The sequence below is a fragment of the Trachinotus anak genome, unplaced genomic scaffold (assembly GCF_046630095.1).
Source record: "Trachinotus anak isolate AG129_WGS33_773 ecotype Australia unplaced genomic scaffold, CSIRO_AGI_Tana_v1 ptg000003l, whole genome shotgun sequence".
NCBI classification, from domain to species: domain Eukaryota; kingdom Metazoa; phylum Chordata; class Actinopteri; order Carangiformes; family Carangidae; genus Trachinotus; species Trachinotus anak.
The window spans coordinates 16872783-16891192 of record NW_027273854.1 but is presented as its reverse complement, the minus strand read 5'-3'; the positions used below and the strand labels follow the sequence as shown (position 1 = coordinate 16891192).

The window sequence follows — 18410 nt, the reverse complement described above, 5'->3', positions numbered from 1 at the left end:
ACCTCACTGCCATTGTTTTTCACTTCACTTCCATGGAAACTGAACCTTAACCAGTTCTGTGATCACATTCCTGCATTCAGACCCCCAGCGGATAAGTGGTGTGTTGTTGTTTTTGTTTCCCATCACATTGTGTCACAGCTCAGACACGGTTCAGAGCAACTGCATGTAGTTTGTGTCCATACTTGTAAACATTATATTGTACCGGGGGTGGTAAATGGTGGAAGATACAGTAACCTCTATTAAAAGTAAATGTGCAGCTAGTCAGAGCAGCAGCAGCAGCGGCTCGACCGCAGTTGATTAGGAGCAGCTTTAGAGGCGGCGTGAAGCGGCTGAGTGGCTCAGCAGGGCTGTGTGTATGTAGGCCGTGTTCTGCATGTTATTTCCTTGAAGTCATCAGACCTACGCTTCCCCATCAAGGAAAGGCTCTTATGATAAGTGGCAGCCATGAAATATGCACAGCCTGTCGTAGCCGCCTGCCTCGCTTCACAGAGCCTCGCTTTGCTTCCTCGTCCCCTCCCTCCCTCTTCACCGTCGTCCCTTCTTACTACCTCTTTCTCTCTCCTCTTCGCTTCCTTCCATTGTTGAATTTCTCTTTCATCTGTTTTCCTCTCTCTCTCACATTTGCTCGGAAACCTCCTTGACTGTCACTCTCCATCACTTGAATCTCTTTCTCCTCACCACCTTCTCCTCAATTTCCCTTCCTTATTCTCTTTAACCATCACATTCAGTTTGTGTTTCATGCACAGCAACACTGTGTGTGTTTATGTTTGTATCAGATGGGAATGAATGAAGAGAAAGTAAAGAGGGGGGGAAAAATAAACCCCCCCCACAAAAATAACCCCCCCCGCCCCCCACTTCAGACATTTTCTGAAGTACATCAAAAACAAAACAAAAACAACAACAAACATTCCCTAAAATATCTTTTAAATCCTTTATTTTAGGTATGCCTGTTTTTCCTGGAAAACAAAAACAAACAAAAAAATTTGGCACATGGAAAGCATTGTGGGAAGCATTTTTCCCATTTTTTTCTTTAGATATATTTCATTATTTTCACACATAGCGCAGTAGCTTGGATCACACTTTTGAAGCACTGCTGACACAGAAAACATGAATTACCCTAATATGTCAAATGGATATAAATCCTAACTAACAAAAAGGTAAAACAAAAGCATTTTTCATGCAGATTTCATTTTGCTTCTCCTTCAGCAGGAAGGAATCATAGAAACAAAAACACAAATCCTGGAGTAAGACTTCTATTCCTCTTGTCCTTTACAATACTGACCACATGGTGTATATTATATGTATATATCAACATTTGACACAGTTATATATGTTTATGTATAGGTATATATAGGTGTTTATTGATACAATACAGGGGACATTGATTGTAATAAATACCAACATTGAAGGTGCGACACACATGATGAAGAATGGAATAAGTTTTATGTTGTCAAGTCATAAAAACACAACAGTGGATTTACTTTCACACTCATAACCGTGAATGAAATGTGAAAGCACTAAAGCTGCTGAACTCATCATCAGTTTAAAGACTAGAGATCACAGACAGAACCAGCCATATCCAGATGTTAGTAATGACTTGTTCCATCCATTAACTCTGGCTCTGTGTGAAAATACTCAGGATCAAGCCACAGCCAATGCCATCCTGCAAATATTGTCTCTTTCAATTTATACTGTAATTGTATATGTACATTTTTCACTATGTGTTGTAAATGTTTCTAAGTGACCTTTAAGACAAAGTTCAGAGTGTCTGGATGATTGTAACACAGGTGTTTCTGTAACTACAGCTATCACAGAGTGGTATGTGACTGTAGCTGTCTTCTGTAATAAAGCTGAAAAAATTGTGAAAAAAAAAAAAATCATTATACTTTGAGTTTTTTTTACTTCAGATATCAGTTATTATCTTCATGATAATGTCCTGTCAGTACTCATGCTAGTGGAGACTGCTGTGACTCAGCTGTTCAAGTTAAATGACTATATAATAGCATCCTAGTTAGAGGTCTTCATGGGTCCGAAATGACAGACCTGGTAAATCTCCTCAAGCCCAAAGTGCTTAAATTAAGTTTGATAAAACAAAGATCTGATGTGAAGGGGACAATCAGACCAGACCTACATAGACCAGAGGATAATTAGACCCAATCCAATACCCAAAATGTGGTCGAGCCAAACAGAGAGACAACACCAACACTGGCAACACCATAATGTACTATCAATTAACAAGCAGCAGCAATATAATAATAATGAGATAAGAACAAATGTAAAGTCATAAAAGCTAATTAAAAAAAATATTTGCTTATATGTTTCTATGACAAATTAATAGAAACCAAACCACCTCTGGTTTGTATCCAACTGGGTAATAAATAGACAGAATCTTATATCTGTAAATCAAATTATTTGTCATTTAACAGCAGAAATCTTTCACAAACGCTTTCACGATTGTATGCTTGGATCTGTACTGATACAGATCTGAGACTGTGGAAGTTAAGTCTGAGCTGACTGAATTGATTATAATTTGGATCTGGTCCACCCCAGGTCAGATTTTTCCCAGGTCAAAACCAAATGGACCCCTGATGACCTCTATTTCCTACTGTACCAGAAACATGAACAAAGCTGACTTCTTCAGCTGCAGATAAACATGTAGAAAAGTTCATGCCACCATTACTGATAAACACCAGTGAACCTGATTGTTCATGTGAAAAACACTCCTCCGATGTCCCTCTGTGATGAAGAGGAGTGTGATATGAGGAAGAACTTCAGATACCTCCAGACAATGTTAGCTGCACTCAAAGTACACCCAGTTCTCTCTCTGGCTGAGATAAATATGCCTGCCGATAAGCTTCATAACCTCATAGACTTTGTATGAAAATCATTTATGATCTTATAGTCCTCTGAAAGTTGGTTCAGTACCAATACTTCCCTCTTATCATCAAGATTATTGCTAGCTTGGGAAAACAAAAGACAAAAAGCACACACACATTTTCCTGCTGCAGAAGGCCCGACTTTAACGTGCATCAGCATTTACTGCTGCTGTAGTTCAGATGGACATTCTCATTGCATGCTGAAGGCTACCTGAAAAAAACCAGTCACAGTGAGTTGAACCTCAAATCCTTTCCCATTGAAAAAAATAGATCAGAAAAGTAGGGCTGAATGATATATTGGTCAGCTGATCTGTTCCAGCTGGTGGCCTTTTTTTAGCATAGAAACTTTCCCCAGGTCTGGAAACTTTTTGATATGCTCAGGTATTTAACCTACATTTTGAAAACAGAAAGCCATGGGTCCAATGCTGACCTGCAACCCTGTGTGCTTTCCAGGGGGGTGATCGGGAGTTTTCAGTACTGAGCATCAGTGTTGATTCAAACACAAGGTTTAAGACTGGCTGTTGCTAGAAATGTAAAATTATTTAACTGTTGCTGACATTCACTAAAATATTATTTCAATATATCCCCACAGAAAAAAACACCTTCTTTGCTCCTCTACACCTATCTTCTCTCCTCTTTTCTCTTCTGCCACTTGTGGAGCTGCTGGGTGACAGTAAAGTGGATCATACCAATACTGCTTGATACAAAGGGAGGGTGCTGACATTCACCACACAGCCAAATGTAAACTCAAGGCCAGGCAAGGGACTGGGAAGGCAGGTATGGCCACACAAACACACACAAACACACATATACACACATAAAAATGCCAACACAAATGTGCGTTTTCATACACGGAGCTCGTTCGCACACATATAAAACATACATGTGCACGTGCACGTGCACACAGACACAGACAGACACACACACACACACACACTCGAACTGTAAACAAGTGTCCAGGTATCTGAATCATGCTTTTGTAAAACACAAAGAAACTAACTGCTAGTCCCTTTCATTGCTTAAATACTAGATAAGAGAAAATCAGAGTAAGAAGTAGTATTTTCTATTCTATCTATATCTATCTATTTAACTGACTCAAAGCCCATATAAAGACTACATTTCCCAACAGCATTTTACCATCATTATCAGCAAATACACACACAGAAAATGTAATATTTGTGTTTATATTTCTGTTTTGAGGCACAAACCTGATCTTGTTGTTGTTTGACGTTTGTCTCAATGGGTAAAAATAATACTCCACTGTTTTCTTTTCATACTTACTTTAAAAGCCATGAGAGGTGCTAAGATAAGATGCTAAAATGTGGTTGGGAGACAAAGTCCTTGGCCGTTATTGATATAGAAATTCATGCACAGTATGTCAAGCATTCCAGTCTAACTAAGATAAGATTAAACATACAGACACAATTATTATTATTATTATTATTATACTGAATAAAAAGCACATCAGAATAACAGGCCAGGCCTAACTCGAAACGCGCTGGAATAGCCGAGGAATGAGAAAAAGTTAAATCACAAGCTGAAGCTATGTTACATGTGAAATTATGCAGTTGTGTATTTGTGTGTGCTGGAGGAACCACAACTTGTCAATATTATGTTTATATATTCATATCTTTTTATATGAGCACCAACATTTCTGTGGAGCCTCTTACTACCTCACGTTTTAATTTTCTCCTGCTATTTTTCTTTATGTTTGAAGATAAAATTGTTTGCAGGGGCAGCGTGGCTCAGGATGTAGAGTGGTTGTCTAGTAATCGGATGGTTCCTGGTTTGATCCTTGGCTCCTCCATCGAGTGTGGAGAGATATGTGTCCTTGAGTAAGATACTGAAACCCTAACTGCTCCTGATGCTGCATCATGAATGTGTGTGTGTGTGTGTGTGTGTGTGTGAATGAGTGAATGAGACATGCATTGTAAAGCGCTTTGAGTGGTTGATAAAGAGCTATATAAATTTACAATGTTCTGTAATTAGGTTGTAAATTTACTGCATTTGTGTTAGTTTAATTACTCTTTAACAATTGTGCTCTCATTATCCAAACAGTTTTGTTAAGGGTAACTGTTAATGTCTTATCCTGATTTCAATCACGTCTGGTCAAATAAATACAAACACTTTGTTCACACTGTGAGCAACACGGATTGATAAGCAATATCCTAAAAGATTCAACAAGTTTGTGATGAATCTGATTTCCACATTTCTTGCTTCTGTTATTTAGTTTCATGCACAATATGTTACTACACTGGTGTAATAGTAGTAATGCTTTGAATAGATGGAAGCATGGAAAAATACACAATTTGTCTACATGCAATCGGATTATCTAAAAGGTTTGTCATTTTCTAAAATACCATTATTTGCTTACTTCTATAGTATTAGATGAAAAGACTGATGTGCTGAATATGAAGCCACCACCAGCAGCTGGCTTAGCTAACTTCGTACAAAGACTGGAAACGGGCAAGAAACTGAGTGAATGAGTTAGCTGGCTGCTCATAGTAGCTTCATAGTTAGCATACAGACATGAGAATGGTATCAAAGTGAATAAGCATTTTTTTTAAATCAAACATCAACCATGGCCTTCATCTTTATTTCTCAATCTACATCTTAATTTCATAGGTGCTCAGCATTCAGTCTTGCCATTTTATACTGCACATGGACCCTCAGAGGAGACCAGTTATCACCCTGGTCGTTCACAGTGTGAACAAACACATGTTTAAAGATCTGTTTAGGTCATGGCTATAACAGCACAAACAATTTCCATGATATTTTAAGTTGATATAATTGTGAGTGTGTGTGTGTGTTCCAAGGTAGACATGATTGTGCGTGTGCTTGTGTGAATGTGTCCATGTGTCCGTGCATGAGCTGAAATCAAGCCTGCTCAGCAGCAGTGGTGATAGCAGCAGTTCCTGGGAACTCTGGGTTGATAAAGGAGAATCCCTGGAACTCGTCCTGGTCCAGGTTCTGAATCACTTCCTCATCGGGAGGGGTCAGCACCGGCGGGTGGCGTGTGAAAAAACGGTCAAAGTTCTCGGCCTCCCGTCCACACTGTTGGGGAGGGCAGGGAGGAATTGAGTGCAAGGGTGGGGTGGGGAGTGGGGATGGGATTGGGGGGTGGGGGGTGGGGTGGGGTGGGGGGTGTATTTGGAGGGAGAGAGTAGGTGTGGAGAGGAATGGATGGATTGGGGAGGGGTGGGGGGAGCAGGAGAGGAAAACAAAAGAAGGGGAATGGCAGGTTGAACCAGGGTGTGAGATGACATTACTTGAACATAGTTTCAAATATCAGAACAAGTGCCAGTACTTAGGGTGAGCTTGATTCAACTCTCCATGGCAAGAAGGTAATTTGTTATTACCTTCAAAGTGATGCCACTCTCAAGAGATTATAAATCAAGTACATCTCAGAAGTTCCTTTTTCAAATATTTGAAACATATTCAACTACAATTTTAAAAAGAACAAGGCCACTGAAGTCTCAAATGTCCCGTGGCAGTGCACTACACTGGATTAGTACATGCATGGAGCTATGACTTTTAGGTAACAAGCATTTCACTTAAAAAAGTGAAATGCTTAAAAAAGTACTTACAGCCATCCCTCCATGGCTGTAAGTAAATAGCCAAAAACAATTTCCCTTGGCATTTCATCTTGATTTTTAGAATGTAACACTTAGATTTAATTGGAATTTCTAAATAGTTGCACATGAAAAGGCTCAAAGCCATGAGATGATTATGGTGTAATTGTGGGTTAATTGTGGGTTAATTATATGCTGCAGCTGTGGAGACTTGCTGAGATATGATAACCCAAATCAGACAATCAGCAGACATACTGAGCACTGGGAACAACTCAAAAAACTCTTTAAACATTTGCTCAGATGCTGCACAGTTTGTCATTTACTTTCAAGTAAATTTTCCATATATGATGATTAAATGTCATCTTGAAATATCATCTTCTCGTTAAAAATACTGAGACCTATCCTTGATATTGAGAGTGGCAATAGAAGAAGGTTGATATCACTATCCAGTCAAACTCTTGGCTATCTTACAACTGCTTACATTAGGTAGACTTTGTTTTCTCAAGAATTTGGAAAAAAATAAGTAACTGTTCATTTCAGCCTATTTCATTTCCTTTCTGACCAAAGGGGGCCAAAAAAGAGTGTTTTATACCCATGGGATGTGTGTCCATCTAAGTACATAAAACAAGCTATTAACTTGAAACCTATATTTTCCTGACAGTATGCCTCATGGGGACTTTGGACAAAGTTACCCCCCCCAATCTCCATCAGTGTGCTGAGCCTTAATTAACACAACAAGGATTCAGTGTCCTCTGACATCACCCTGAGGAAAACTACAAACTCATTAAATCTCTGTAACTTGAAAAACCCAATGAAATTAAGCCAGACTGTTTAGAGTTTGGGGAAATATGTGAAGTGAGAAATACACCAGGGTCAAATTGTGTTTGCAGCTAATTACTTGCATTTGTTTTAACCTGTTTGGGGAGCCAGATGGGAAGAATTTAGCACAGAGGGAAATGAAATGACTGCTGCAAAGTTTATAAGTATCAGTTCAGTACACAACACCTCAGCCAAGAGTCTGTCAGCAGATGTGATAAGGATCTCCTATACCACACTCAAATCATGCGCAATACCAGGGATGTAACTGGGTTTGGTTTGGTTGAAATGGTCCTTTAGCAAAAAAAGGGGCGCTTAGCAATTTGTATGGTTTGATCCAACTTTTAAACTGTGAAAGGCACAAAAGTGACATCTTTCTGTAAGATTTTTAAAAATTTGTTTGACATAGTTTTAAATAAATGTTGTTATATTGTGAGGCTTCTGTTTAGGGTAGTGCACTCCAGGACAGGTTTCATTTGAGACTGAGCTCCAGAGCATGCAAATAAACAGAAACAAACATAAGAAAACCGTGAACACAGAGAGGACAAATAAAAATGTGTGGATGGAAAGACAGATGGGTTGATGCATGGCAGTAGTGAAGAGTGAACAGATGGGTGCATGGAGTCTTATGGAGGAGGATGGATAATAAAATTGACAATAGACTGCTGAAAGGACAGATGGGTGATGACAGTTTCACAGTAATAACTTTTTTAAAAAAGTCCAAGGTGAAGGTATGACCATTCTATCTGACAGATGAATGAATAAACCAGGCAGTCAGTCTGGTAGTTTGTCAGTCAGTCAGTCACACATTCAAAAGCTCATTTGCTTAACCATCAAACAAACTCTTCAAAGGCATGCGCAGCGTTTAAAACCACAACAGACCGCAATCAGACACAATTAGGAAACTAACCCCTGACCAAAGTGAGCCTGCCACTTCAACCAGCAATATGGGCTCTGAAAGCATCAAACATCCTTCATGAACAATTATCTGTACAAAACCACCATAACATACCAGTCTGAAGAGAAAGGGTTTTTACTCTTTTCAACAATGCACATATAGCTCAAGAAGGTCTGATGGCATAGCAAGTACATCAAAGAACCACCTTCAGATGCCAAACTGAACCCTAAACTTTTATTCAGGGTAAACACAACAGTTCTTCAAAAAAATCTGAACCTTTATTTGCTCTCCTCAGTGGGATGAAAGACAGGAAGAGATAGAAATAGCAAGTGACAGTGCAGAAGAGTGAAAGACAAAAGATGCTGCAAAGATGAGATCAAACAGAAAGAAGAGACATAGAGACAGAGAGACAATAGACGAAGAGATCAGACAACATATGTTACCAGTCACATCTGAGGAGTCTGCAGAAACACACCTCAGTATTAAAACACAGCCAGGTCTTAATTGTAACCTCTAACACTAACACACACACACACACACACACACACACACACACACACACACACACACACACACAAAAATATACATCATATTTACAGATACACAAACCCAAATGTAGCGGCATGCTTACACATTGCTCCATTCCTGATCCGGCTTAGAGCACACACACACACACACACACACACACACACACACACACACACACACACACACACACACACACACAACCCCAGCGGGCCAAGACAGCTGCATAAAAAGCTAAACTCAGAAAAAAACTCTTTAGCAGCAGTGTGGCTCAAGGCTGTGTGAGTGTGTGTACATATCACGTTTTGTGTATGTGTGTGTGTGTGTGTGAGTATGTGATGACATCATTCTGACTCGAATTATGATCAAACTAATTTTGTCATAGCAAAACACAAACCACACTGTTGTTTTAGGTCACTTTTGCTGACGCTGTGTAGACGTGCTTACTCCCTGGAGGTTTAATCTAAACTCAGTCTAACCCCAGCCAAGACGGAAACACTTTCAGCTCATGCAGAACGAGACTGCACCAAAATTTTGTGCTTCAGTTTAACAGCTGAAACCAGTGAAACAAAGGTAAATCCAAAACCGGTCTCCAAAAATCTAAAAACCATCATCATTATCAACATCTTGGTCTCCAACACTAGATTCAGCATCTTTCTCATCCAAGCCACAATTTCCACTGCACCTTTCTCATCATTATCATCTTCACAAGATCATTTCTGGTATTGCAACTATCACCATGCCTGCCCTCATCATCACACATTCATCAACATCATCACCATCGTCATCGTTTCCTGACTTACCTGTGTGCATTGTTCCATTCAGAGGAGGGGAAAGAGACAGAAGCATCACATTGAAAGTGAGAAGATGACTAAAACAACAGACTACAGATAGGCGTCAAAGTAAAACAGAGGAAGTTAAAATGAAAGAAGGGAGTAAAGTGTTTTCTGCAACCACAACGAAACATCGCGCTGAGCAACGTCTTCACCAGGAATTTAACCACTGAGAGAAATTAAACTCCTGGTCTTGGCTGTGCTGGGGGAATAACTTCCCCATTGCACCTCTCTTGTGAATTGCACATCCTTGTTTGGGGTCAAGTCAGGTTAAGTGTGGTCAGACTTACAGCTCTGGGTTTGAATGGTGGCTGCACCTCCTTGTTCTCCAGTTTCTCCCAGTCAATGTAGCGGAAGAAGCCGTGCTCCCTGATGTCTCTCTCCCCCTCTGGACCACAGCCCAGCCGTTTCGCTGGATGCTTCGTCATCAGCTAGACAAGCAGAGAGGTGATAGAGAATTAATTCCTTTCTTTATGTCTTCCCTCAGTCTAACCTTTCTGTTCATCATTATTGTTTGTAGATGTGCAACTGCCACTTTGACCTTCGTCATTAATGTCTGCACAAAATTTAATGGCCATTCATCCATAAAGCTGTTGAGATATTTCAGTCTGGACCAAAGCAGTGGACTAAGCAACACTGTCGCCAGTGCCATGTGGTCAGCATGGCTGAAAAGTAAAATAGCTGCTTCATAATTTTTTTCTTAGCACCTTTGCAAAAGCTGCAGTGTGTTTCATAATGTATGTTCACAAGTACCACCCCCTGACCACATACAAGCTCCACTCCACTAAACCTTAACACAAAATTACCAAATTAACAGATGAGGTTGCATGATTTATTCACTTCTCAGGACAACAGTGATTTGCTCACTGTCAGCAGGCTAAATGCTCTTTAATGATTACATTTTAATGATGTGTAGTGTCTCGACTTGTAACACTTGCATAAACTAAGTGCTAGGCATAATCCTAAACCACAAGACAGGTCTGTATCTGATCTACACTCGACAGTTTGCTGCTGCGATGCCCCAAATTTCCCCTCTGGAATCATTTAAGTTTCATCTCATTTGTTCCTGTCGCTTTCCCTCAGTGTTTCCACCCATGATTCCTCCTTTCATTTATCTCTGTTTATATTCTAACGTCATTACTATTATTATTACTTCTTCACCTCCTCTTTTTTCTTTTCTTCCTTTTAACCATCCATCCGTTCTACTTTCTATCATGTTAGATGCTTGTCCTTGGGGAACAAATATAAGCCACCAAGCCATTGCCTACAGACAAATGCATAACTTGCTATTTTTTTTTCTCTTTTACCACAACATTTTTTCCTCAGGCGTAATTAAGGAGCGTTTATGATGTCTGTCCACACAAAACCGTAAGAACAGCATCAGGGCTAGTGACATCAGTGTGAGTGTGTGTGTGTGTGTGTGTGTGTGTGTGTGTGTGTGTGTGTGTGTGTGTGTGTGTAGGTGGGATGTGGCTCCCTCAGGAGCAGCAGTCATAACTCATTACATTACAACTAAAATAACATTTTCCACGGGTCAGTTAATCTTACACTTACCTACACACACACACACACACACACACACACTGCTCAAAGATAAGTGCATGGGTACACATAGACACACACACTAACTTTTCCATCCACATTTGTACCTAAATTAACAGGAATGCAAAAAGTCAACAGTTGGGAAGAAGATGAGATGCTTAGATGAAAAATGAAAATAGTTTCCTCAGAGGAATTGATAATGTCTCGCTCCTTCTCCTTCTTTTCATCCATTTCTCCTGGTCTCTCCATCTCTAACCCCACTTTTCCTGTCTACATTCATACTACATTCTAGTGCAGACTAGAAGATTTGGATTCTAGATTTGGCAACTTTTAAGATTATTTTGGCAATTTTATTTGACAAAACAATGCACCGATGTCTGGGCAGACAGGCACTCTCCTTTGAAGTGAATCTACAGTCTCACTGTGGTTGAGACTATCTTCTGTCATTGACTTAGAGCAACGCATTCAGTTGACCACAAAGCAGCTGGACTGAACACTCAGGTCACTGAATGCAGGGTATTCATGGCATGTCTGAAAGTGGCAGGGCCTACTTGTTCTGGTCACTCACTACCAGCAGGCTGTATTCACCATTCAGCAAAAAGAGGGAAAACCTGAAAGCTATACTATCAAGATATTTCTTTTACCTTCTAGGCTTGATTCCCATACAGGAGAGGTTGCACCATAGCAAACACACAACAATGTCATGGGTCATTTCAGTAATGTGTATAAATTCATCATTTTTAAAATTACCAAAAGAGGTGCCAGGACATAATGCAGGACATAATGTGTGAGATCCTTCACTTTGAGTTGATTAAATACCTGAAGCCATCACAGATCAGCAATGTGTCAAATAGTGGGTATGGACCTACATTGCATGGGACTTTGTTTTAGACTGTTAAACTGCTCCAGATACAAGTGACATGAACTATCAAATCAGTCGATATATTTTTACTTTAAGCAAAACTCTAAACATCTTTTTCTCTGAATACTTTCACCAACATGCTCTGACTTTATACTTGTGATCACATTCTTGGGCAGGACAATGCTGAGTGCCATTGAAAACAGCAGTGAGGTTGTGTGTATTTGTGTGTGTGTGCGTGTATGTGTGCATCTGCCTTTGCATGTGTAAGGACATATCTGGACAATTACACTGTGCAGTAGAATCGTGAAGTAGAAGATGTCTTGTACCTAACACTACAGTACTACAGAATGTAGTAGCAGGTGTGCGTGTGTGTGTGTTTGTGTGTGTGTGTGTGTGAGACCCATTGCTTGCTATGAAATATGCATGCTGGTAAGGGTGGAAGCAGGGGAGTGGAAATGTCTCTGATCACTCTCTTTCCACACACATGGTCACACACATCAGAAACCACAGGCCTGTCTACCCCGTACATGACCTCAGCACTGTACAGTACGGAGTCAGGAATTAAACTCTTCAGTTCTAGTCCTAATTCTACTAAAGAGCTATCCACCTTAAACACAGATAACCAGTGAAATGAGTATGATATATCATTGTGGAAGTTTTGCAGCACCTCCAGTGCAGCTTATTTTCAGTGATCTTAAAAACATCTTAGAACATGTGGGTGTTGGCTAATCACATACAAACACCAAGGCTCCTTCCTCATTTTACACCCACCTTACCTGACAATACACTCATACTAACTGATACTAATAATAGGTGAGATGCTTGTAGTGTCACTTTGAAACTATTGTGCAGAATTGTTTTTCAAAACTGGCCAAAGTCAAGCACTTTTTCAAAAATTCTGTTTGAAGTTTTACGCTGATATTCAACAATCATTTTGGAAATACATGAAGCAGGGAGAGCAGTGTCTATTTCTGAGACATATGAAAATACAGCGCATTCGGACACATGAGACAGGAGTCAGCTTTGACCGAAAAACTGTTCTCTTGCTGGAATTTTCCTTTTTTAACAGATGATCTCCAAACAGGACACTCTTGATTTTAGTTTGGAATTTAAAAACCATCACACCTACTCTTCTACCGAATAAATCTGTAAACCTAACTTTATGCAAACGCTGTCATTTTTTAGACAGAGGCTGTTTGACGCTGAGATCAGAATAAGGCCATCATGTTCACAGGCCATATTGTCTTTACTGCAGAGAACTGGAAAATGAACTTTATATGATTTTTTTTTTCTTTTTCAAAATGGAAATATCTTGTAGCATTTAAAAAGGAAAGCGTCATGTTGTCTTCACATGCACATGCACACGCCCACACACACACACATTCATGTAGTGAGTTAACCCAGGCAGTGCTGGCAGGGCACAGTGGGAGCTGTGGGGGTGGACGGAGGCGAGCTTTCATGCTCCACTGAAGATCCACCGTTGTAGCACTACAACTCAGTAATCATCACTAATACATAACACAGCCTGAGTGTGTGTGTATCTTGGTAAGCATATTTGTCATCAATTTGCCGATGAGTGCCTTTGGCTTTAGTATGAGGACGTTCAGTCTGACTAAAGCCATCTGCATGTATGTGAGTGTGTGTCTTAATTCATGCTTGTACTGTATGTTCATGTTAATATGTTTGTGTGTGTGTGTTTGTGAGGTTTTTTTTTGTAGATTTTTGCAAATCCTATGTAAAGGTGGAGCTTTACAGATGATTAAAAAAGACGAAAAAAGAAGCAGAGCTTTTTTTTCACTTTCTTCCTCCTCTCCTTTTTAAAAAAACTCTACATACCATATTAATTATCTTTATTAATCAACTAATTTATGTAAATATTTCTGATGTTGGTGCACATGTGAGATACAGTCAGGGAGTGCTACTCTGGAGCTCTACAGAGGAGCTCATTCAGGTCCTGAATGCTGATGAAATCACTAGAGAGAGACGACCTGCTGTGCATAAAAGGACTAAATGTATATCTAAACATTCCATGCATCAGCCTGTGTGTTTGTGCATGTGTGTGGTGTGTGTGTGTGTGTGTGTGTGTGTAATTTGTCATTGCCAGTGAAGCGCAGAGTTAGGAGATGAGACAGAGAGGTGGTGGTTTGATAGAGAGGGCCTACTCCTTTTAAAGCAGTAATCAGTACACACGCACGCACACACACACACACACACGCACAAACAAACCAGTCCAGCCAGCTGGGAAGTGTCAGGGCATCATTTGGTACTGGCCGTTTTTTTCTGAAGAGGAGTTTCCACAGGCAACTGAGCACACAGTACAGGCTTAGGCTATTAGAGCAGTGCACTATGTGTGTGTGCATAGAGAGAGAGAGAGAGAGAGAGAGAGAGAGAGAGAGAGAGAGTGTGTGTATGCATGTCTGATAGAGAGGATGTACAATGAAAAAAACGAAACAGCGGCTTAACAATGGACACTGCAGAGAGAGCAGGACAGGAGAGGAAAGCGTTATGACAGAGAGAGAGAGACAGAGAGAGACAGAGAGAGACAGAGAGAGAGAGAGAGAGAGAGAGAGAGAGAGAGATGTGAGCAGGACAGATAGCAGGAGCGAACAATGTTGTTTCACTCCAAATAAATGTTCCCTCACAATGGTTTTAATTATGCAGATAATTTTGATGTCCCTCTCTGCCTCCTTCTCTTCCATTCCCCTCCTGCCTTTTCTTTTTTTCCTGCTTCCTTTCCTCAAATGTAATACTCTCACAGTTCTCTATTTGTGTGTGTGTGTAGAAGACAGCAAACGAGAAGAAAAGAGGGAGCAAGACAGAATGAAAAAGAGAGATTTTGTGAGGAGGGAGCAAGGTTGAGCTTATGAGAAAGACAAAGACTTGTGGAGCACATCTGTGTGCGTGTGTGTGTGTGTGTGTGTGTCTGTCTGTCTGTCTGTCTGTCTGTCTGTCTGTGTGTGTGTGTGTTGGTGTCCACTCACCCCTTTACAAACAGCGACAGCCTCCTTGGACATCGACTTGGGGTAGGAGACATGATGCTCCATGATGGACTGAAATAGCTCATCTTCATCCTCACCATCAAACGGAGGCTGGAGAGGGGAGGAGGAGGCAGCGCAGGACAAACAGAGGTCATTTAAACTGAATCATTAAAAGCTTTGTTTTTGTCTGAATTCCTTTGAATCAAAATACCACAGGCCCCTAATACTCACAAACTCACAATAACCACTCCAAATGAGATATCCCGAATTTGAAAATGTCACATCTGCTCTGAACAATTATTAATGCCATGAGAGAAAAACTCATTAAGGGAAATAATTTAATAGCTAACCTTTCATTACACAATGTCAAATTTTAAAGGCTACGATCATGACTGTTTGTTTTTTTTCACTCTGTCATGAATACAAATGCTGATGAGAGGAGCTTGACTCACATTCATGCTGTTTCAAAAGATTGTTTTATACTTTCTTTAAAACTGAGATTAATAATACTATTTATAAAGCTTATTAGATAATGAACCCATATACACACATTGATACACACACACACACACACACACACACACACACACACACACACACACCAACACCAACCTGTCCAGCGAGCATCTCATACAGCAATACCCCAAAGGCCCACCAGTCCACAGATTTGCCGTAAGGTTGGTAGGCTATGATCTGAAATATATGAGAGTTTGTTCAGAACAGTTGCCTGAGAACACAAATTAAAACTCAACCTTAAATACTAGTCCAGTAGGTACATACATGGTTTGTGAAGCAGAAATCATAACATTTATTAGATTCTCACACAAAAAAAGATTATCAAAATAGTTGCCATTAAGTTTATGTCAATCATATAATCGATAAATTGACATATAGCTTCATCTCTAAGTGGTTATCGGTGGTTTAATCTATATAAAAGCAGCTCATAAATGTAGCTGAGTAAAAAGTACAATATTTACATATGAAGTGTGGTGGAGTAGAAGAATAGTATATGAGTACACCGCTTAAATAAATGTACTTAGTTACTTTCCACTGCTGCACTGCATGTTGCTTTACTCTATGGCAGCTGTGTCAGTGCAGGGTTCAGCACACACATACACTTTACCTCAGGAGCTATGTAGTCAGGTGTTCCACAGAAGGTCTTGGTGGTGACTCCATCATTCATATTTTCTTTACACATGCCAAAGTCTGCTATCTTAATGTGGCCCTCACAGTCCAGCATCACGTTGTCCAGCTTCAGGTCTCTACAGGAGAGTAAAACAACATTTAAGGGGAAAAAGCCTCAATTTAGAACTAACTCTACATGCAGCAAGAAGATCCATGTTTTGCTTTTTTACTCTGTCGTCTTCTTCTCCCCTGCAGTCTCCCTGCCTCTGTTTAGGTGGAGGGGCGACACTTACACCAAACCAGATGACAGATGTGATTCTGATTTTAGGTCGGAGGGACCTGCATTATTTATGGGGGTGGATTCTTAGCTAGGTATTATAAACAGCCAAAACCTACTTGTCTGAAATTTCTTATGTGGTTACTAACAGTGATTCATGTAGCCCAAAAATGTGATGTCATGTGATGACTGTGATGAATATTACAGAACAATATCTGTGTTCACCTCCTTCTCTGCAGTTCTGCAGCTCGGTCCAGAGACCCTCCTCATTCATTAATAAAGAATACTGAACAATTTGTATTTACTAAACTAGTTTTTCTCTGCTTAGAAGTAGCAATTTCTGACCTAAAATTTCAAAGAAGTTCTCTTCTCTTGTGTTGAGAACAATCCCTTTGAACTACAGTGAATTTGATCAAAATTATCAGGGTATTATCATCTAGAAAATTATTTGTAACACAAACAAAAATATAAACATACAGAGCAATACTTCAGAGACTTCAGAGATTCTTCAGAGAAAAACTAATTAATGTCACACATTTCTTCACTTAAATTTAAAATAATTTATTTAATTAATTAATTAATTAATTAATCCAAATGATTTTAATTTAAATATTACATAAATTAATAAACTGAGGATCAATCATTTTATATCATATTATGAATTATGAACAATCTCTCTGTCTACCATCTTCACAACACATTGTGTCACTGTGTGTCTGCTGCATTAATATAAACCTGTGTTGGTGTGATGATAATTTTATTGGAATATCTACTTTTTGTTAAAGTAAGACTTGGACCAAGTTTGTTCAGAGCTTACCTGTAGATGATGCCCTTTTGATGTAGGAAGAACAGACCAATGGCTATCTCTGCAGCATAGAATCTACACACACACACACACACACACACACATACACACACACACAAAACAACAACGGTAATTAGAAAGAGGCTGAAAAAAAGGACAGGGGGGAAAACAGTGGGATAATTTGTGTGCGTATGTGGGTGTGTGTGTCAGCATAAAGGTCAGTGCTGTCTCTTCAAGGCCAGAAAGCAGCTGATAAGATCAACAGGAGGAGTCTGGACACACTGACCATGCAGTCAACTATGTTTGTGTGTGTGTTTGCATGGGCGTGCACAGTCAGTGTCTGTTTGTAAAGTGCACGTACAAGATGTCAAGAGGCATTTTGAAGGTGTGGAGAATGGTGTACAATATGCAGAGGCTGTTTAGAGCTTCGTGGATGTTTTATTTGTGATGAGAATGACAACCAGAGGGGTGTCACTGCAACAGGAAACCAACGCAGATTTAGATGCAAAATATAAATATACAGGAGTACAAGATACAAAAGACAAAGCATGAGTTCAAGGCATCATCATCCATGGGGCAGAATATCCTAACTATTATCTGATAAATAAATTATACGGAGTAGAACAAGTTGATGGCCTTAGATAAAAGAGTTCCTCACCCCGTTCAATATGCCCTCAGCAGTCTAAACCTTCTGCCACATGGAAGAAACTAATTCTCTATAAAGCAGATGAAGGGCAAACTCTTCCCTGGCTCTTGCTTTCCAGACAGTCCGCTTGTCAAATATGTACGTCAGCCCTCTGGTTTGGCTTGACTCCGGTGATCTCGCCAGTCACCTTAATTATATTATGCAGTTTTGGAGGTATTCTATCACACACTGAAAACTCTCAGGAGCTGCTGGATTACTTTAATGTCTTTGAAGTTCTTCAGAGCAGCAATGTGTATTGGGGCACAACAACATATATTATCCGCAGCCTCCATTTGGATTGCTCATCCATCAGCAGTTTGACTGGTGATGGATGAGCTTATTCAATATGATTAAAATAGTGTTACTAAACTGTTAAACACCTATAAGCCGGGGATTAAGATTTTGTGTTATGATGGCATAAAAAGATATCTTCGCTTTCAGTCTACAAATGCTGCTTTGTGTGTATGTGTGTGTGTGTCTTGTGTGTGTACTCACACAGCATGGGGCTCTTTGAACTTGCCAACCTGCTGAATCTGATACATGAGATCTCCACCGTTTATGTACTCCATGACAAAATACAAACGGTCCTACAGAGAGATACGAGGATGGACAGAGA

At 39.9% G+C, this 18410-nt stretch overlaps 1 protein-coding gene across 3 annotated transcripts in view; it reads right to left on the bottom strand.

Annotated features, from left to right (window-relative positions):
- prkcbb (protein kinase C, beta b) overlaps nucleotides 1-18410 on the bottom strand; it is a 99271-nt gene that overhangs the window by 11118 nt on the left and 69743 nt on the right. For 2 of the 3 annotated variants that reach the window (XM_071474153.1, XM_071474154.1), the window contains 7 exons: nucleotides 18290-18381; nucleotides 17122-17184; nucleotides 16026-16164; nucleotides 15515-15595; nucleotides 14906-15013; nucleotides 9811-9951; nucleotides 918-5930 (listed from right to left, as the gene is read on the bottom strand). In XM_071474153.1, coding sequence (XP_071330254.1) covers nucleotides 5754-5930; nucleotides 9811-9951; nucleotides 14906-15013; nucleotides 15515-15595; nucleotides 16026-16164; nucleotides 17122-17184; nucleotides 18290-18381 — 801 coding nt within the window. In that variant the 3' untranslated portion in view covers nucleotides 918-5753. Of the gene's footprint in view, nucleotides 1-917; nucleotides 5931-9810; nucleotides 9952-14905; nucleotides 15014-15514; nucleotides 15596-16025; nucleotides 16165-17121; nucleotides 17185-18289; nucleotides 18382-18410 lie in introns of those variants that run through there. The other variant, XM_071474156.1, reaches the window with a different exon arrangement.